This window comes from Lepus europaeus, chromosome X, assembly GCF_033115175.1.
Source record: "Lepus europaeus isolate LE1 chromosome X, mLepTim1.pri, whole genome shotgun sequence".
Taxonomy (NCBI): Eukaryota; Metazoa; Chordata; class Mammalia; order Lagomorpha; family Leporidae; genus Lepus; species Lepus europaeus.
The window spans coordinates 49,073,667-49,095,538 of NC_084850.1; the positions used below are offsets into that span (position 1 = coordinate 49,073,667).

General features: G+C 40.2%; 2 protein-coding genes across 3 annotated transcripts in view; one reads left to right on the forward strand and one right to left on the reverse strand.

The window, feature by feature from the left end:
• Positions 1-394: 394 nt before the first annotated feature.
• On the reverse strand, positions 395-9,043 carry PSMD10 (proteasome 26S subunit, non-ATPase 10). Of its 2 annotated transcripts, none has more exons than XM_062184584.1 (5): positions 8,875-9,040; positions 6,620-6,718; positions 4,826-4,972; positions 4,564-4,730; positions 395-1,339 (listed from the first exon to the last, which is right to left on the reverse strand). In XM_062184584.1, the coding sequence occupies exons 1-5, from the start codon at positions 8,986-8,988 to the stop codon at positions 1,186-1,188; spliced, it is 681 nt and encodes a 226-aa protein (XP_062040568.1). In that variant the 5' UTR covers positions 8,989-9,040; the 3' UTR covers positions 395-1,185. The 2 variants fall into 2 exon arrangements, with proteins under 2 accessions (XP_062040568.1, XP_062040569.1); XM_062184585.1 differs by having other exon boundaries at positions 1,251-1,339; positions 4,643-4,730; positions 8,875-9,043.
• A 139-nt stretch (positions 9,044-9,182) lies between these two features.
• ATG4A (autophagy related 4A cysteine peptidase) overlaps positions 9,183-21,872 on the forward strand; it is a 63,573-nt gene continuing 50,883 nt past the window's right edge. The window contains exon 1 of the mRNA XM_062184583.1: positions 9,183-9,291. Coding sequence (XP_062040567.1) covers positions 9,282-9,291 — 10 coding nt within the window. The 5' untranslated portion in view covers positions 9,183-9,281. The remainder of the gene's footprint in view (positions 9,292-21,872) is intronic.

A 21,872-nucleotide genomic window follows, 5' to 3' on the forward strand; every position in this document is an offset into this window, starting at 1 on the left:
GGATGTAAAGAGTTGCGTATCAATAACATGATTCATGCTTACGCATCTCATTTTAGCTACTAGGCATTAAGTCTTTGACCCAAAATTAACACAAATTTGTACTCACCTGGATGAATTTATTTCAAGCAATACTGACAGTGTAAAATTGAAATTAAAAAATAATTGAAGACTTACTTGAAGTTCATTAGATTTTATGACTAATAATCATTTAAGATGCTTCCTTAAATTGAACTCAAGTTTACACTTAATTTCATTTTGTTATATATTTAATTAGCAATTCAGAAGACTACTATGTTTAAAGATTTTAGTTGCAGTTCAAGACTTTAGAATCTCAAAAACTGAGAAGTGTCTTTACCAAAGATTTTAAGGTTTGAGTGTCTGACTGATTTGAAAGAAAACTGGGAGATTCTTTCAAGGGTTTTTTAGTTTCTTTAATACAAATCAAAATACATTTTTGTTACATATCATTTTAACAAGCTTAACATTCTTTTCAATATAGGATGACTGAATATAGGTAACTTCAACACTTGCTTTTCAAAAACAATGTTTTGTTTTAGAGAGGAAGCAAGTCATCAGTAAAATACATGGTCCACAGGCTATTACTTTCCATTACTTTAGAGCATGTCCTCCAGCTTAAAATTTGGTCCACTCATATATATATATATATATATTCCTCCTATAACAAAAATAAATTAAACCTTATAATTGAAAGAAAAATCCAGCAATCAGAAATATTTGGCATAGGCCTCTGAGTGAACTTGAGAAACAAGTTAGGATGTGTTTCAAGTGTATGGAGGAACACAGACAATCGACCTAGAACCATATGGCAGGACAATGGGCCTGCTGCTACTGGGATTCTTCTGCTTCCCAAGGGGATGGAAAGTGCATGCGAGAGTGCTGAAGACTCGCAACAGACACAGAATCACTTATTCCAAATAAACCAATATTCAATACAGACTAATATACAACAACAGTAGAACAATCTTGACAGTTATTAAATGCCTAGAAAGCCAAGTTGTAAATTTAGAACAGGTACCTCAGCAGGAATATTAGGCAACATGTTTGTAAGACTTTGAAGGTGAAAAAAGTCACGATTCATAGAGGGTACCTGGTGCACAAGTATATCAGCTTCCAGGACATTGGGGACAACAGAGAAAACATAAAGTAAGGATAAACTCAAGCTGTTTAATCTTCCACCATTCTCTTGAGGATTAAACCCAGGCCACCCTTGGCCACTTGCAGGGGTGTCTTTTCTTCTTTATTTTCTATGTAAATACTTGCTCCTTGGGACACCAGCAGTTTTGCCTCTTCCACTCTCTCCTCATCACAGGCTAAGTGTCTGAAATCAGGGACCACAAAGACCAATTAATCCTACCAATTCTAGGTAATGGTTAGGATCTCCTGCTCAGTGGTCTAAACTGCATATTAGACAGTGATTATACTGGAAAGTTGTTTAATCAGGAAAGGAAAATCAATTTACATGGGAAACACTGTTAACGTTACGACTCAGTGGAACAGCCTTATCACATCATAAATCATAACTGTGATTCTACTACAAATAGATGAAGGGATCTAAACACCAGTTTAAGGAACAATTTCTTCATTTTAAAGAGATTAGTAGCAGTTCACCTCATACATTATATAGAATGAGTCAAAGTTAGAATTTAGAAAAGCCTCAACTGATAATCTGGTGTTAGCAACCTGTATGACTTAAATTTTAGAAAAATAGTTTGTAAGATTTTTATCTCATCTGATTCACATATCTATCTTTTAAGTTCGCAAGGTGTCACTAACTGTGTTGTGTCAGAGGTTTAAAATTCTTCCTTGTGATGACCTGGTTGAGCAGTACATTGAGTACAGAAGGAAACTAACCTTTGTCAGGCCCTTAAGAATTTGTCAGGCAGGGTAGCAGGCACTTTACATATTATTGTACTTGAGGAAGGAATTATTATCCTTATATTTCAGATGAGGAAACTAAGACTCAAGAAGGCTAAGTAACTGCTTTAAACTGCATAACATAAATATTTAATATAGCTGGTCAATGGCAATTAGGTATTCCTAAACCTTATGCTGATCCCATGACATTGCACTGTCTTGACTCTTATGTTTCCTCTAGGCCATCCTGCTTCTCTAGAAAAGTTGTAGAGCAAAACGTTAGAATACATGGGCATCATTCAGAATGACAGGAAAAGAAATTTTAAAGTAAGATATTAAAAAATGACACTTTTAAAAGTCAAATGGCAAATCGTTGAACTTCATTTTAGACTAAAAATAAGACTAGAGGATCTCTTGTTTAAAAAAGGTCACCATTTGGGGCCAGCACTGTGGTGTAGCGGGTTACGTCTCTTGGGCTGGAGTCCCATATGGGCACCTGTTTGTGTGCCATCTGCTCCATTTCCAATCCAGCTCCCTGCTAATGCACCTGGGAAAGCAGTGGAAGATGGTCCAAGTCCTTGGGCCCCTGCACCCACGTCAGAGATCTGGAAGAAGCTCCTGGCTCTGGACTGGCCCAGCACCAGCCATTGTGGCCATCTGGGCGGTGAACCAATGGATGGAATAGCTTTCCCTCTGACTCTCCCTCTCTCTCTGTAACTCTAACTCTCAAATCAATAAATAAATATTTTTTTTCCTAAAAAAAGGTCAACATCCAACACAAGAGGAAAGTCGCCCAGTACTGTGGAAAAAAATAACAAGGTAGATCAGGCTTCCTTCAGACATTCACATAAATCAATTCTAAATGGAGTTAAGAGTTAACTGCAAAACAATAATAATAACCCTCAATCAAAACCAATGAGGCACTGAACAAAACCTGCAAAAAAATATGGGTGCATTTTTAACTAATTTCAGGGTGAAAAAGAACTTTCTAGTCATGAGGGAAGATTAATAAGTTTGACCACACGGTAATTAAAACTTTTGTTATTAAAAAAAAATCATGGGCCGGCGCCGTGGCTCAACAGGCTAATCTAATCCTCCGCCTTGCGGCGCAGGCACACCAGGTTCTAGTCCTAGTCGGGGTGCCGGATTCTGTCCCGGTTGCCCTTCTTCCAGGCCAGCTCTCTGCTATGGCCCGGGAGTGCAGTGGAGGATGGCCCAAGTGCTTGTGCCCTGCACCCCATGGGAGACCAGGAGAAGCACCTGGCTCCTGCCTTCGGATCAGCGCGGTGCGCCGGCTGCAGCGCACCGGCCACAGCGGCCATTGGAGGGTGAACCAACAGCAAAGGAAGACCTTTCTCTCTGTCTCTCTCTCTCTCACTGTCCACTCTGCCTGTCAAAAATAAAAAAAAAATCATGTACAAGACAAACCGTGAAAAATATTTTCAACAAATATGGCAGACAGTTAATATTCTTAGTATGTCAAATCTAAAGCACTCAAAACCCAATAAAAGCAAATTAATTCCCAAAAAGAAACAAAGGAATGGATGCAAAAAATTATAATTTAATGAGAAATGTAACTAGCCATAGGTAATAAAAAAATTCACTGATGACAAAAATGTAATTTACAACTATTAAATACCATTTCTCATATAGCAAAAGGGTAATTTAAGTGTTGGTGGGAAGGTAAGAGGTACTCTTTAAATGGCTGTTGGGAGGGGAGGGTACAAAGCTACAACTCCTCTGGAAGCAATCCGACAATATACAGCAACAGTCTTAAAACGTGTTTTTGTTAACTCAGCAATGGAACTTCTAGGAGCCTATATTAAGGAAATATTCAGCAATATGTACAAAGCAATTTGTACAAAGTTGGTCAATGCAGCATTACTTATTCTGGTGGAAAACTCAAACTTGTTTAAATATACACTGGTAGTGAAAAGACTAAATTATGGCATATCCATGAAAAGGAACTGCAGATAGTCATTACAAATGTGTTAAACATTTAATGACCCTGGAATGTGCTCACAGTACACGATGAGGTGAAAAGAGCAAGATATAAAACTATATACACAGTATGACCCCAATTTTGCTCAACTATACGTGCATTTATATGTAAGATATACACACTTGTATATAAAAGATTGGGAGGAAATACTTGAAAATGTTATTGGTGGCTGTCTATCTCTGGGTGGCAAGCTGATACACAAATTTTATTTTTATCGGGGCTGGTGCAGTGGTGTAGCGGGTAAAGTGCCGCCTGCAGTGCTGGTATTCCATATGGGCACCAGTTTGAGTCCCGGCTGTTCCACTTCCGATCCAGCTGTCTGCTATGGCCTGGGAAAGCAGTAGAAGATGGCTCAAGTCCTTTGGCCCATGCACCAATGTGGGAGACCCAGAGGAAGCTCCTGGCTCCTGGCTTCAGATTGGCCCAGCTGTGGCAGTTGCGGCCACTTGAGGAGTGAACCAGCGGATGGAAGACACCTGTCTCTCTCCCTCTCTCGCTCTGTAATGCCTTTCAAGTAAATAAATTTAAAAAAAAAATTTTCATCCATTTTTGTGTGCTTTAAAATGATTTTGCCAGTACTAAGTATTGCATTTATAAGCAGAATATAAAAAAGAAATGACATGTAAGAGCTAGCACAAGAGGGCAAATGCCAGAAAGAACGCAAATGATTGCTGCTTGTCACTTACAGAGGAGTGTTACCCTCAGTGTCTTGGATGTTTGTGGATGCTTTGTAGTACAGAAGGATATGAATCATCTTCAAGTTACCCTTGGCTGCTGCCCGGTGCATTGATGTAGCCTCGTAATGGTCCTTAGCATCTGGATTAGCACCGCCTTCCAGTAGCATGACAGCAATCTGCAAAGAGAGAAGAAAATAATGCACAGATCTAGTCATGCTTTGGGGACATGTTTAGAACTCCACAAAAGTAGCCCCGAGGGATGGAACCGTACCTCGTGCCTATTTTTGGAAGCTGCGTAATGTAGGGGAGTGCAGCCATTTTGATTGACAGCGTTCACTTGAGCACCCTTCCCCAGAAGCGCTTTCACAATCTCATCCCGGCCGGCAGAAGCAGCGATGTGAAGAGGAGACCAACCCGCCTGTAACAGAGATGACCAGGACAAAAACCAGCCAGATAGCAATGCTAACACTTAGGCAGGGGTAACTAAGAGCTGGGTGTGAGTAGTTTTAAAACATGAAATTCTTTTTTTTTCCCCTCAAGTCCTGTGGAAAACTAGGAAACTAGAATGTGTAAAAAAAGAAAAAACCTTCACATCCCATAACTCAGACCAATCTGACATGTAAATCTAATTCTGATGTGTTTTCTACCATATTATATTTTTAACATGAAACGGATATATTTTTAAGACATGGCACCCTATAAATATGCACATTTTTCTATCAGCTAAAAATAAAGATTAAGGGGTTGGTATCATGGCATAGCAGGTTAAGCTGTGGCACTGGCATCCCATCTCAGAGGGCTGGTTCGAGTCCCGGCTGTTCCATTTCTGAACCAGCTTCCTGCTAATGTACCTGGGAAGATGGCCCAAGTACTTGGGCCCCTGCCACCCCATATGGGAGACCCAGGTGGAGTTCCACGTTCCTGACTTCAGCCTGGCCCAGCCCCAGACTGGTCATGTGGGGAGTGAACCAGTGGATGGAAGACTTCTTTGTCTCTCTCTCTCTCCCTCTCTCTCAGTCACAATGACTTTCAAAAAAATAAAGCTTTAAGAATAAAATTAAAGCAAGCAAGCAAGATTGAGATCAGAGGATATAAAGTTCTGTAAGCTGAGTTTTCTACGATTTCCACTTACCATTATGCTGTATTTGTATGCGTCACTCTCAAGAAGCATAACTTTATTGGTTGTATACTGTTTTTCAAAATATTTATTTATTTGGAAGGCAGAGAAATAAGACACACACACAATGAGAGAGCGAGAGAGCGAGAGAGAGAGATCTTCTATCTACTGGTTCATTCCCCAAAAGCCCACAGCAGCCAGGGCTGGATCTGACAGTAGCCAGGAGTCCAGAACTCAATCTGGGTGTCAAATGTGAGTAACAGAGACTCAAATACTTAATCTATCACCTCCTGCTTCCCAGGGTGCACATCAGCAGGAATCTGGGATTAAAGTGGAGCCAGGACACAAAACCAGGAACTCTGATATGGGATGTAGGTGTTCTAAGTGGCATCTTAACTGCTGTGCCAAATGCCCATCCTTGGTTGCATATTATTTTATCGTATGGGTCTACCTTACTCTACTCAAGCATTTCTCCAGTTTTTATTTCTTTCTTTGCTATTATTATTACTACTGCAGTAAGTATCCTTGAAAAGGAATCTTTGCCTACCAGAAAGTTCCATTCTTATACTTCACAAGTGTAAGCCTAAAATAACTAACACCATTACAATAAATCTCTTTATATAACAAAAACCACATTTAGGCCCTCATTATTCATACAATATTGATAAAAAAAAATTCCCATATATTAAAAAGAGTTTGTAGTCTTTGAAGTTAACCACAACAAGCCCTAGCCTTTATGTTCACCTTAAATCACAGAGTGTGAGTGGCAAAATTAACATTCTAGAATAATGCGATCACTAGACTCATGCTTGTTCACCCGGGCCACACTGGAACTTCCTAGTCATAAAGGTTACAAGTTTGCTTATGAGCTTAATACTCAGGCTTCTATAAACACCAGTCTGGAGTCTAGAGATAAGTGGGAATTTATTAACTCTGCCTAGTACTCACATCGTCTTTATCATTCACTGGCACTCCAAGTTGCAGCAAGAATTCAACAATTTCTGTATGTCCAGCTGAGCATGCCCAGTGCAATGCGGTTCTGCTGTCCTATATGGGAACCCGAGAAACAATAAATCAACATTCTTGAGGACAAATAGAAGCAGAAAAACAGGATATTGGTGCTGGCAAATCTACAGTTTGAAAATAAGGAATGGAGAGCACTGGATCCGCAGGTAAGTAATCTGCAACCGTATTTCTTACTAGTGTAGAGAGATTGACGTTTGGGTAACATGGGGTGAATAGTATTGATGAACCTAAGTCATTCCGAGCAGAAGAAACTGATGAAACAGTACAGCATGAAACTGACTTCCAAGGTTAGGCAGGAAGAGTTTTGGCTCCACGTTATTTCTGTACTTTTATGTCAGGCACTGTGTTACGATTTTTACATTTATTATCTCATTTAAGCCTCACCTTCCTATACACTGGCTATTATCCCCATTTCACAGAGAAGGAAACTGAGACTGCTTGGGGTCAAGGCTACATGGACAATCTACCATGAAGTAAGGACACAAATTCCTGTCTGACTCTTAAGTCTCAACTACCACACTGACCTCAAGTTAGATACTCTAGAAAGAATACACGAATCTTATGGGGGAGGAGACATTCATAATCCTAGTTGATGCTATCTATATAAGCATTTTTAACACACCACATACAGAATTAGAGGGCAATGAAATTCCTTTTTTTTAAAAAAATAATACACTAGGAGTGAAGTCATGTTTCTCAAAGGCAGTGACTGGTCTATTTTAATCAGTCCTACATAATAAAGTCGTATTTTTACATTTTATTGTAAAAAGTTTATAACATACATATAAACAGAGGGAATCTAGTCAAAACCTGCATGCCTACTACTAGATTTAATAGTAAATATTTTGCCACATTTGCTTCACCTGGTTTACTTTTTCTTGCTGAGTTTTTAAAAACCCGATCCTACCTATCATGACTTTTCACCCTCAAATATTTCAGTATCTAAAAAATAAGGATAATTTCTTATGAGAGTACTATTCCACCTATTAAAATTAACACACCTTCATATCTAATACCCAGTCTGTATTCAGGTTTTCCCAGTTACCCAGTAAATGTCCTTTAGCAACTGGTCTGTTTAAATCAGGATCCAAACAAAGTCCATAGAGTTCATTTGGTTATGATCCTTAAGTCTCTTGATCCTGAAGAACTCCCTCACCCCACTTTTTTATACCCTTGCCTTGACTGAATAATGGTTATCTTTTCATGGAGTGTTATTAAATCTTTATGTGAATTATTACATTAATTTTAAATTACTAAATATGGCTAGACCAGAAGGAAGGTAAACTAGAAAAATACAAGGCCATTTTCAGGCTGAGTAATGATGGAAAATTCCAGAAAAGAGAAAGCAGTCTCCAGATTCAAATTTGATTCCAAAAGACACAAAATGAAGATATGTAAGTACAGGACACTATCTTGCCAGGGCTTGCAACGGTGCCTATCAAACAGAAAGCAATCTATAAGCATCTGTAGGCTTCCTGAGGGCACTGCGAATCTTTCCAGAAACTCATGGTGAAAGCCGGTCCATTCACTTTCCTTCGGGTCTGCTTATAGAATACCTTATTCATTTCGCATGGAAATTCCCTATCATCCTCCAGGGTCTAATTCACCTCTCCTTTGCAAAGTCTTTCCCATTACAAGTTCTGAAAGTCCCATTAAAGTTCTGAAAGTCCCACGTATAAACTTCTCTCCTGAGTGGTTACCTCAATCTGTAATCGGACATATGTTTTTGTGACTTTTATTAATATCTTTATTTCCCACTCGACAATATTCGTAGCTCTTAGCAAACAGCCTGGCACAGAAGAGGCATTCGGTTACACGTATTTCGTTGAAAGCAGTGTTAGTGAAGGTAAAGACACTACTCCATCTTAAAAAAAAAAAAAAAAAACTTTCCTCGTGGATATCTCAAAGCCTCGGCATTTCTGAGAAATGTGGTAGACGTCCTAGAATTATCCAAAATTCAGCAAGTTAAGCTCCGAGCCAAAAAAAATATTTGAGGTCTGCGGCACTAGCTTCTGCAGCCCGATTACAAGTCCCGAGATGACCCAGGGGTACGGATGGGGCGGCGGGGGCGGGGATGCGCCTCTCAGAGAATCGGCCTCCGCGTGGGCCGGGCCCTCAAAGCCACGTACGGCTTCGGCGACGCTGTAGGCTGCGGACAGGCCCTAGAGCTACTTTACCTGGTCAGTTCTGGTAGCCAGGGATTTATCGGCCAGGATGCTCTCCCTCAGCTCCTCCAGCTTCCCGCTGTAGGCCAGGTTGCAGACCATTAGGTTAGACACACACCCCTCCATTTCGCTTTCCCAGGATCTCCACGAAGCGCCAGGAACGCCCGCCTCACGTCGCTGGCGCCGCTTGCCAGTCAAAGGAACCAGTAGAATCCCACCAATCACAGACCTTCCTCGTCCCCTTGTTTCTTTTCCCATCGCGCGGCGCCTCTGGGAGTTGCAGTTTAAGGGCATTTCCGGGCAGAGAGGCGCCTTTGCCGCCCTCCGCGACTAGCCGTGCGGAACTACAAGTCCCAGGGCCCCTTGCGATCGCCGTAGTCAAGTTGCCGGTGGAATTGGCCCAGGATGACAGCTGAAGAATGGAGTCAGGTACGGGGAGCGGCTTCGTGTGAAACCGTGTAGAAGAGTCGGGGTGGGTGGTCGCTGCTGGGCCCTTGAGTTGGCTACATGAAACGGGTGCGGGGGCAGGGCAGGAGAGTTACGGGAGTCTAAAGCTCCTATCCCCGGGGGCCCTGACCTGCTGTAGCAGGCGGAAGGGACAACAGTTGGAGCTGAGTACTGCCTCCTGAGCTCGAACCAGCGACTGTGGCTACCCTCCCCCTCCCTGCCACCGCCCAGGGAGTGGAAAGAAGCGAGGGGTAGTTACTCTGACATCTCGGCGCCGTGGCATCAGGGCACAGTTCTGCCACAGCAGTGATAGCATATGACACCATACTAAGGTGATGTGCCAGGGTGATGCCAAAGGCAGGGTGTGATGCCGCGGGAGCTACTTGATATCTAAGAGACTTCAGTGAGTCCCAAGCCTGGTGACATCACAACTTGATGAGGGTCATCTTAGGGATACTGTGCTGCTGCTTCGGTGTTGGCACTTTAAGGTCACAATAATAACGATGACATCGAGGCTTTGCTAAGACTATTAAGCTATTAAGTTAATATCGCTTCTTTTTATGGAAATCGCAAATAGTACTACAGCAGAAGCGATGCAAGGCTTCATCTTTATAGGGCATATACAGAAGGGCATTAGACCAAAAGCTAGATAATGATAAGAATACATTCAAGAAACTGTTTATGTTTATGATATAGAACAGAACATGGCAAGCTTCCTGTAAAGAGTCAGGTAGTGAATATTTTAGGTTTTGCAGGCCAAAAGGCAAACTTGAGAGTATTTTGTAGGTACTGATATGAGAAGAGATAAAACAAATTTCAACAAATGTTTATTGATGAAGTTAAAAATATAATGAGTGCTTTTTTGTAATACAGGACTACTAATAAGAATGTCTTCTTTTGGGGTGATAGCATTTTGCTCAATTGGGGCTCAAAGTTAGTGTTCTGTGATCAAACTTGATTCCAATTATTCATCTGTTAAGGCTGATGTGTAATGGGATTTTGCCTATTTTGTGTTTGAAAATGTCTTTTCACACAGAGAAGTACTGCAGAAATATTGATATCATCCTATGAGCAAATACTTTTAAATTTTTAGCTAAATACATTTATAAGATTTTCAGACTTGTTTTTGCTTTATTGAGAAATTACAAAGATAGCACAGAATTCCTGTATATCTGTTACCCAGTTTCCCCTACTGCTTTTCTCTATGTTAATAGCTTTATTGAGATAAATTTTACATATCAGAAAATTCCCCTATTTCAAGTGAATAATTAAATGATTTTTAGCAGATTTACAGAGTGGTGCCATTTTCATCCTCCCAGTAAGATCCCTTACATCCATTTACAGTTATTTCCTATTCCTGCTGCAAGGCCCAGGCTACCATCTACTACTGTTTTGGCTCTATAAGTTTGCCTACTCTGGGCCTTTGATATAAATGAAATCATGTGACATGTGGTCTTTGGTGTCTGACATCTTTCAGTTTCCTTAATAGTGTAGCATGTGAGTATTTCCTAATTTGTATTGCCAAATAGTATTCCATTTTGTGGTTGTAATGCATTTTTGTCTGTCTACTCACCAGGTAGCAAACATTATGTTTCCAATTTTTAGTTGTCATGAATAATGCCGCTAACAACATTGATGTGCAAGTCTTCGTGTGGACATGCTTTTCATTTCTCTTTGGTAGATTCCTAAGGGTTGAATTACTAGGTCATAGGGGAACTTTAAGCATAACGTTTGAAGAAATTGCAAAACTGTTTTCCAAAGTGGCAACACCATTTTGTATTTTCACTAGCAATGTATGAGAGTTTCTGTTTCTGCATATCCCTGCCAACACTTTTTATTGGGTGTTTTTTGTTGTAGCGATCCTAAGTGGATGAGAAATTATATCCCATTAGAGAGAGAGACATAATGATTGATTTCCTATCCACTGGTTCTCTCCCCAAATGCCTGCATCAGCCTCGGTGGGTCAGGATGAAGCTGGGAGACAGGAACTCAATCCAGGTCTCCCACGTAAGTGACAGGGACCCAGTCATCATCTGCTGCCTCTCCGAGTGTGCAGTAGCAGGAAGATGGACTATAAAGTGGACTTGGGACTCAAGCCCAAGCATTCCAATATGTGATATGGGCATCCTAAGTGGCGTCTTAACCACTGTGCCAAATGCCCACACCCTCACTGCAGTTTCGTTTTATATTTCCTTAGTGACTAATGATAGTGAGCATCTTTTCATGTGTTTGTCTTTCCCATTTTTAAATTGGGTCGTTCATCTTTTTAGTGTTGAAATTATAAGAATTCTTTATATATTCTAGGTACAAGTCCTTGAAAGTTGAATGCTATGGAAATATTTTCTCTCAGTTGTATGATTATTTTTTCCTTTCTTTAAAAGTTGTTTTTCAAAAATTATTTGAGTGGCAGAGAAAGACAGAGGGAGAGCTGCCATCTACTGGTTCACTCCCTGATGCCTGCAATGGCTGGGGCTGGGCCAGGACTGACCTGGGAGCCCAGACAATGCAATCCAAGTATCTCCACATGGGTGGCAGGAACCAATCACTTGAGGCATCACTCTTGCCTCCCGGCATCTGAATTAGCAGGTAGCTGGAGTCAGGAGTGAGAGTTGGTAACAAAGCCAGGCCTGTCCAGTACAGGACATGGGCATCTTAACTGGTGTCTTAACCACTAGGCTAAATGCCCAGTCCTTCCTTTTAAAAAAAAAAAAGATTTATATATTTATTTGAAAGGCAGAGTTACAGAGAGGCAGAGGCAGAGAGAGAGAGAGAGAGAGAGAGAGAGAGAGAGAGAGAAAGGTCTTCCATCCGCTGGTTTACTCCCCAGATGGCTGCATCGGCTGGAGCTGCACTGATCCAAAGCCAGGAGCTAGGAGCTTCCTCCGGGTCTCTCACACAGTGTGCAGGGGCCCAAGGACTTGGGCCATCTTGGACTGCCTTCCCGGGCCATAGCAAGAGAGCTGGATCAGAAGCAGAGCAGCCAGGACTCGAGCCAGCGCCCATATGGTATGCCAGCACTGCAGGCGGCGGCTTTACCCGCTACGCCACAGCACGGGCCCCCCTTCCTTCTTTTACGTATTGGTGTCTTTTTGTTAAAAAAAAAAACAAAAAAACGATTTATTTATTTACTTACTTGAGAGGCAGAGTTACAGACAGAGAGAGGGAGAGACACAGAGAGGTCTAGCATCTGTTGGTTCACTCCCCAAATGGCCGCAACTGCCAGAGCTGGTCCAATCCGAAGCCAGGAGTCAGGAGCTTCTTCTGGGTCTCTCATGTGGGTGCAGGGGCCCAAGCACTTGGGCCATCCTCCACTGCTTTCCCAGACCATAGCAGAGAGCTAGAATGGAAGTGGAGCAGCTGGGACGGCCCATATGGGATTCTGGCACTGCAGGCAAAGGCTTGGCCTACTATGCCACAGTGCTGACCTCAATATTGGTGTCTTTTGAAGTAAGAAACATTGAATTTTAATGATAACCAATTCATCATTTTTTTCTCTTTTATGGACTTGCTTTTGGTGTTGTACCTAAGATGTCTTTGACTAATTCAAGGTCTCAATGTTTTCCTCTAAAAGTTTTATTGGTTTACATTTAACTCTGTGATCCATTTTGAATTACTTTTAATGTGTGATATGAAGTAAGCATATAAGTGCACTTTTTTTAGATTTTTTTTTATTTGAAAGTCAGAGTTACACAGAGAGAAGGAGAGGCAGAGAGAGAGAGAGAGGTCTTCCATTTGTTGGTTCACTCCCCAATTGGTCACAACAGCTGGAGCTGCGCCTATCCGAAGCCAGGAGCCAGGAGCTTCCTCCTGGTCTCCCACGTGGGTGCAGGGACCCAAGGCCTTGGGCCATGTTCTGCTGCTTTCCCAGGCCATATCAGAGAGCTGGATCGGCAGTGGAGCAGCCGGGTCTCGAACCAGCACCCATTTGGGATACCGGCACTGCAGGCAGCGGCTTTACCCTCTATGCCACAGCACCGGCCCTGAGTGTGCAACTTTTTGTGTATCCTCAAATTATTAGTAATACTATTTGCTGAGTCTCCTATCCTTTACATCTTATATTGCTATGCTGTGTGTGTCACACTAATAAATCCACATTAAATATATGACTGTGGATTATACTCCACACTTTATTCCAGTTTTACTGATGTATCCCTGGATGGTGTCAAATGCAAGGTCAAACATAGCATTTAGTCGCTGTGCCACCATAGGCTCTTTTGATTTGTGACAGTTTCTTGGAATTTTCTTGTTTTAATGTTCTTGGTAGTTTTGAGGAGTACCGGTAAGATGTTTTGTAGAAAGCCTCTCAGTTTTGGTTTGTCTGATATGTTTCTTATGATTAGACTGGGATTATGTTTTTTGGGAGGAAGTCTGCAGAAGTTAAGTACCATTCTTATCATATAAGAGATCTTCAAAAAGTTCATGAAAATCATATATTATGAAAAAACTGCATGGATTTGAAAAAATGTTGCATCAGAATATCGTTTCATTCCGTTTTATAAGAACTTTTCAAGTTCCCTCATGTACTGTCAAGGGTACATGAGTGTATGGTTTTGATGGAGGATATTCATTGTTTGGAATAGAATTCTATTAGATTCTTCTATTTGCCTTTTAGCGTGCCCTTACTTTACAAATACTCTCTTCCAATAGAAGGCTAGGTGAAGCCTCCTCAGTTGAACAGCTGAAGGGATTTTGGAACAGCGAAATATCCTTTGTACTTGCCTCAAGATCCAAAAATTGCTGCTAGAACTGTAGTTTGGACTTGGAAATAAAAATGCTGCAGATTTGTGTGAGATGCAGATCTTCTTAGTTTAGCTCCTTCTTAGTTTGACTTTTTAAAGTCAACTATATTGTGGTGTAATTTGCTGATAGTAAATCTTACCCTTTTTGGTTGTAAAATTCAGTGTAGTTGGATAAGTATATACTATTACATAACTACCAACAATCAAGGTATAGAATATTTCCATCATGTTCAAAAGTTCTTTCGTGCTCCTTTGTGTTCATTTCTCTCCCTCACCCCCAGCTCTTGACAACCACTAAGCTGATTTCTAACCCTGTAGTCTTGCTTTTCAGTGTAAGCTTTAACGATTGTATTTATAGAGCTACTATTACCACAATCTTATTTTAAATCATTTCCATCACCCCAGAAAGAAATTTTGTGTCTATTTTCAGTCATTCCCCATTTCTAGCCCAAGGTCCAAGGAAACTAATCTATTTTCTGTCTCTCAAGTTTTATTAAAATTTATTTATTTATTTGAGAAAGAGAAAGAAAAAGAGAAAAACACACACAAAAGAAAGAGTGCTCCCATGCACTGATTCAACTCCCAAATGCCTGTAGTGGCTGGGGCTGAGCTGGGCCAAAGCCAGGAACCAGGAACTCAATCCAGGTCTTCTACGTGAGGGACAGGAACTCAATTACCTGAGCTGTCACTGCTGCTTCCTAGGATCCACACTAGAAGGAAACTAGAGTCTGGAGCTGGAGCCAGTTATTGAACCCTGATACTCTGATATGGAATGTGGGTATTAACTGGAATCTTTACTGGCAGGGTAAATGCCCACTCCTCTCCATTTAAAATTTTTTTTGAATTTACTATAAATAGAAGAATATAATATGTGGTCCTTTATGACTGATTTCTTTTCACTTAGCACAATGTTTTTGAAGTTTATTCAAATTGTAGCATGTGTCAGTACTTCACTCCTTTTAGTGGCTAAATAATATTCTATTTTATGGATGTAACATTTTATTTATCCATTCTTCAGTTTGTGGGTACATGAGTTCTTACAACCTTTTGCTTATTATGAATAATGCTGCAATAAATATTCATGTACAGTTTTCTTGCAGGCACATGTTTTCATGTCTCCTGGGTGCTTATCTAGGAATGGAATTGCTGGGTCATATGATAACTTTATGTTGAACTTCTTAAGGAAATGTCTGACTCATTAGCAAAGTGACCATGCCATGTTGCTAGCAGAATATGAAGGTTCAAATTTCTCCACATCTTTACAAATACTTAACAAATACTTATTTATGTCTGTTTTTTTTTATGTAGCCATTCTACATTGTGTCTCATTGTGGTCTTGTTTTGAATTGTGACAGTATGGGAAGGGTATAATGCATCTTGATATTACTCATAATTCAAACAATTCTACTTGTTAAAATGATTTTACTACAGTATAAGTCTCACATATAAGCATTGTTTTGCCTTATATTTTTATTTTGAATTAAGAAACGTTGTCAGGTCTAGAGCAAAAACAAATTTCCAGAGTCATTCACCATTCAATCATAGTGGTTGAAAGCTCCTGCCCTTAGTCTGTTTTCTGTTGCTGTAACAGAATACCTGAGACTGGGCAATTTATAAAGAGAAGTGATTTATTTTGGCTTATGGTTCTGGAGCCTGGGAAATCCGAGCATGTTGCCTACATCTGCTCAGCTTCTGGTGATGGCCTTGTGCCGCTTCAACTCATGGTGGAAGAGGACAGGGCAAGAGGGGACATGTGAAAAATACAAATATAAAAGGTGAACTTGCTACCAATCCACTGTCATAACTAATACAGTCCCATGAGTGAAAGAACTCACTGGAGGGAAAAAGCTCTAATTCATCCTAAACACACTACTGCATCTCAATAGTGTTGTGATCAGAGTTAAAGGTTTGAACACATGAACTTTTTCGGGGACGGGGGTACATTCAAACCATAGCATTTCACTTAAAAACGTAAAAATCATTCTTATCTTTCTTGTCACACAAAACACGAGACAGACTGAATTTGGCCTACCAGCCATAGTTCACTGATGACTGGGGTAGGACAAAAATACTCTGTGGTAGTGTTTGCTAAGTACTCATCTCAGTTTAGTATGGAGATATCATAGGCCTGTTGTGTGGTATTTGCAAAAGACTGCACATAGTGACATTTCATTATAATAATACACCAAGAAATCGCATCTGATTGCCAGAAACAACTGGAAAAGGAACTCCAAGTGCCTCTCCGAGTGACTGGTTTGAGTAGTCTTCTTTAATAGACAATATATTGTATTTTTATTTTATATGACATAGTAGTTAATTCAGAGTCCTTTAAGGCCAAGGGTAATGTGCATTTTGAGTTTTTGATGGCTTCAAGAGAAATAGATATCAGAGAAGATCTCTTGTTGTTGGCCTCAAGTTATGGAGGAATTATGTGGTGGATCTTCATAGAGTTAAAGAGAGGGCCCTGTTAGGGTATGAGTCCTTTATGGTTCATATGGGTGAATGCTTTCTACTGCCTTTTAAAAATATTAATTTTAACATCTACTGCCAGACACTATGTATGTTTTACCCATATTATTATATTTATTTCTAACAACTGTTAGCATCTCTGGGTTTCAGATAAGGAACTGAGAGAGACATTAAGGTGAAATAAGGAAAGATATAGTATAATGGAGATGGTATTCAAACCCAGTTCACGGGGCCGGCGCTGTGGCGCAGTGGGTTAAAGCCCTGGCCTGCAGTGCCGGCATCCCATATGGGTGCTGGTTCTAGTCCTGGCTGCTACTCTTCCAATCCAGGTCTCTGCTATGGCCTGGGAAAGCAGTAGAAGATGGCCCAAGGCCTTGGACCCCTGCACCCGCGTGGGAGACCTGGAGGAGGCTCCTGCCTTTGGATTTCTCTCTCTCTCTCTGCCTCTCCTCTCTCTGTGTAACTCTGACTTTCAAATAAATAAAATAAATCTTTAAAAAAAAAAAACCCAGTTCAGAATTTACACTTTTATCCATCATACTCTATTTTCTTCTTTTAATTTTCCATTTTTATATTCCATAAGAGTTTTATGCCTTTTTATTCACATATAATAATTGTACATATTTATGGGATACAGTGTGATGTTTCAAGGCATTTATATGGTAAGATGGATCCAATCATGATAATAAACATTTATTTCTATCTCTTATCATTTTTATGTTTGGAACCTTTAAGCTCTTCTCTAGTAGCTCTTCATAAAATATGTAATAGTTTATTGTAAACTGTAGTCACCCCACTGTGCTGTGGAATACTAGAACATATCCCTTCTCTGTGTTTTAATACTTGTCTAATCTCCCTTTATCCTTTCTCTCTCCCGACCACCCCAACTTCTAGTAATCACTTTTCTACAGTCATATCAACTCGTTTTTTAACTTCCATGTGTGAGAGAGAACATGCAGCATTCATCTTTCTGTGCCTGGCTAATTTCACTTGACATAATGTCTTCCAGTTCCATGCATTTTGCTGCAAATGACAGGATTTCATTCTTCTTTATGGTTGAATAATATTCCATTGTATATATACACCACACCTTATGAACGTATTCATCCATCAGTGGGAACCTAGGTTTATTCAATATCTTGGTTACTGTGAATAATGCTACATTAAACATGGGTGTGGAGGTATCTCCTTGATATGATGATTTCAATTCATTTGGATACATTACAAGAATTTCACCACTAGATATCTAGATTCTGGATATTAGAGCAAGTCAAGTTATTCTTTAGAATAATGCTAATAATAACTAGCATTCATGGATCACATGTGTCAGATACTGAGTTAATCTATTACAATGCTCATAACAACTGTATGAGATAGATACTGCTCTCCCCAGCCCTTACCATTTTTCAAGTGAGAAAACTGACACAGAGAAGTGGAGTACAGTGTAGGATCACACAATTTACTAAAAGTTAGGGCTAAAATTGAAATCTAGGCGTTTTATCCCAAATCCTTAGCACTTAACTACTGCAGCATACTGTTAAATATTGCTGAAGGTAGAATTATGTGTAATGCAATCCCTAGATAGTGCAATACCAATTCCTGTCAGAATTCTTTGGGGGTGTAATTCTCCCTATGATTGGGGAAAATGGTTGTCATGCTCTAGAACAGTGCTCTCCAACACAACTTCTTGTGATGATGGTAAAGTTGTCATATGCTAGCCACTAGCCATGTGTGGCCATGGAGCACTTGAAATGTGTCTAGGAAATGAAATTTTTTATTTTATTTCATTTTGATTATTTTAAATTTAAAAAGCTTCATGTGACTAGTGGTGACCATTTTGAACAGTCAAGAAAGAGATAATCCGTCCACCCATTTGCTCCTTTTTACTTATCATTAAATATTTAACCCAATGCAAATATTCTTTCCATAGCCCAACTGGAAACGAGTATACTCTGTAGTGAAAACCAACTTGAGAACACCTTACAGAGAGTGTGTGCAAGTCACTGAACTGTATGACAGACTCAGGAATGGGTTCTGGGTTATCCTGCACGACAATTCTCCATTCATACTGTTTATCAGATAAGGTTTGAACAACTGGCCCTTGAAAGCATTGCAATTGATTTTTCATTGTTTGTGAATGTAATGTCTATGGCATATTGCTAGCACTTCACAATTGCCAGCTGTTTGGATTAAGATGAGGGATTTTAATCTGTGGGTCTAATTTTTTTAAAATTGTACATTTTTCATCCGACTGATAAATGTCCTTGGTATTTTGTGTCACTGGCTTATACAAACTTTCCCATTCTATCATTTCATAAAACTGGCATAGTGTCATGGGCTGTCATAATAAACATTTATTTATTCCAATTTTTGCTTTCACATTCTTGTTTCTAAGTTGTTTGCTTTATAAGTGGTTTCTCATTTCTTAATTTTTCCTTTTAATAATAAAATACATAAGAAATTGCAAAAATAGTACAGAAAGTTTCCACATTACCTTCATCTGTTTTACCTTAACAATCACGTTTTATATAATTGTAATACATTATCAAAAGCAGGAAATTAATACTGAAAAGGTGTATTGTAGAGTTTGTTATTTTATGACACGTGTAGATTTGTTTAACCAACACCACAATCAAGAAATATTCAGTCACTTCAAAAGTCTCTCCCATGCTATCCCTTTATAACCACACGCACCACTTACCCTCACTTTCATAACCCCTGATAAAGACTTTGTTCTCCTTCTCTGTATTTGTTTTAAATTTTATACAAAGTATGTGACCTTCTCCATTTTTTTCACTCAGCATATTACCCTTGAGAATTATCTAAGTAGATATCAATAATTTGTTCCCTTTTATTGCTGAGAAATATTCCATAATATGCATATACCATAGTTAAACCACTCACCTACTGGGGAACTTTTTATTTCTAGGTTTTGGCTATTACAAATAAAACTGTTATGAACATTCAAGTGCAGGCTTTTGTGTAGATATCAGTTTTCACTTGCTGAGAGAAATGCCCAGGAGAGTGATTGCTAGGTGGTATGGTTAAGTATGTGTTTAATTTTAAAAGAAATTGACAGGAGCAGGTGTTTGGTACAGTGGTTAAGATGCTGCTGAGAACCCCTGCATCCTATATCAGAGTGCATGGGTTCCTGTGCTCACTGCACTTCCATCTTCCTACTAATATGGACCTGGGAGGCAACAGATGATGGCTCAAGTAGTTGGGTCTCTGCACCCAGTGTGGGGCACCTTAATTGAATTCTGGGCTCCTGGTTTTGGTCTGGCCCAGCCTTGGCTGTTGTGGTTGGAAAAATCTCTCTTTGTCTCTCTATATTTCATATAAAAATAAAAATGAGTAAATTTTTTAAAAAGCCAACAAAACTAGTTTCTAAATTAGCTGGACCATTTTGCAATCTCACCAGCAATGTAAGAATTATCTAGTTTTTCTTCATCCTTGCCAGTGTTTGGTATTGCTACTGTTATTTTTTTTAAAGATTTATTTATTTATTTGAAAGGCAGAGTTATGGGGCTGGGGGGGTGGGGAGATGGAGGGATTGATCTTCCATCCACTGGTTCACTCCCCAGATGGCTGCTGATTGGAGCTGAGCCAGGCCGAAGCCAGGACTTCTTCCAAATTTGCCACATGGGTTCAGTGGCCCAAGAATTTGGGCCATCTTTCATTGCCTTCCCAGGCACATTAGCAGGGAGCTGGTTTGGAAGTGAAGCATCTGGGACTCGACCTGGCACCCCATATGGAATGCTGACACTGCAGGCTGTGGCTTTACCCGCAGCACCATAGTGTCGGCCCTGCTAACAAAGTCTGATGAAGAGAAATCATGAAGAGAGTACACTTGATAGACCAGGTCAGCATCTCAGTAAAAAACTGGGAGACTGGGAGGCTGGTATTGCTACTGTTATTTTTAATTATTATGTATTTGAAAGGTAGAGTGACAGAGAGGGAGACACATACAGAGAGAGAGAGAGAGAGAGAGAGAGAGAGAGAGAGAGACAGACAGACCTAGCATCTGCTGGTTTACTCCCCAAACGGCTACAACAGCCAGTGCTGGGACAGGCCAAAGCCAGGAACCTGGAACTCCATCCAGATCTCCCACATGGGTGGGAGGGTCCCAAGTACTTGGTCCATCCTATGTTGCCGTCTCAGGTGCATTAGCAAGGAGCTGGATGGGCAGTGGAGCCGTCGGGACTCCAGTCAGTGCTCAGATATAGGTTGCTGGTATGGCAAGCAGTTGATTAGCGCCACAAGGCCAACCATTTTTTTTTAAATTTAGGTGTATAGTGGTACCTTGTTGTGATTTTGTTTATATTTCTCTAATGGCTAATGACGTTCAAAATCTTTTCATGTGTTTCTTTGCCACCACTATATATCTTCTTCAGTTAAATATCTTTTCATATCCTTTGTCCATTTTCTAATTGTATTTTCTTTACTGTTGAGTTATAAGAGTTCTGTATGTATTCTAGATACCAGTTCTTTGTCAGATAAGTAGTTTGCACATGGTTTATCTTTTCTTCACCTTAATAGGATTTTCTACAGAATGAGAACTTTAACTTTTATCACACCCAACTTACTGAGTTTTTTTCTTCCTGGAATCCATAATGTGTTGATTTGTTCACTTGATTGTTTCCCATAAGTCCCTTAGGCTTTCTTTACTCTTTTTCATTCTTTTTTTTTCCTTTTGTTCCTTTGACTATATAATTTCTATAATTTCAAATGACCTGTCTTCAAATTCACCAGCTGTTTCTTCTGCTTGATCAGTTCCAAATTTTCTATTTGGTTCTTTTTCATATTTTCTAACTCTTCATTGATAATACTCATTTTGTTTGTTTGTGCTCATAGGGCATCTTTATGATGGTCATTTTGAATTATTTATCAGGAAATAGATATACTTTCATTTGGTTAGTATTGATTTCTGGATATCTGTTTTGTCCCTTTTGTGGCCCATGTTTCATTGTTCTTTGTGTGTGTGTGTGTGTTTGCATGCGTGCACGTGCACGCGCATGTGTGTATGTATGTTTTAAAGATTCATTTATTTATTTGAAAGTCAGAGTTACAGAGAAAGAGGGAGAGACAGAGAGAGAGAGGTCTTCCATCCACTGGTTCACTCCCTAGATGGCTGCAAAGGCTGGGGCCCATGCCTGGGCAAGGCTGGAAGCAGGAGCTTCATCCGGGTTTCCCACATGGTGCAGGGGTCTAAGTTCTTGGGCCATCTTCTGCTGCTTTCCCAGGTACATTAGCAGGGAGCTAGATCAGAAGTGGAGCAGCAGGGAATCGAACTGGTGCCCATATGGGATGCCGGCACTGTAGGCCCTGTCTTAACCTGCTGAGCCACAGGGCCAG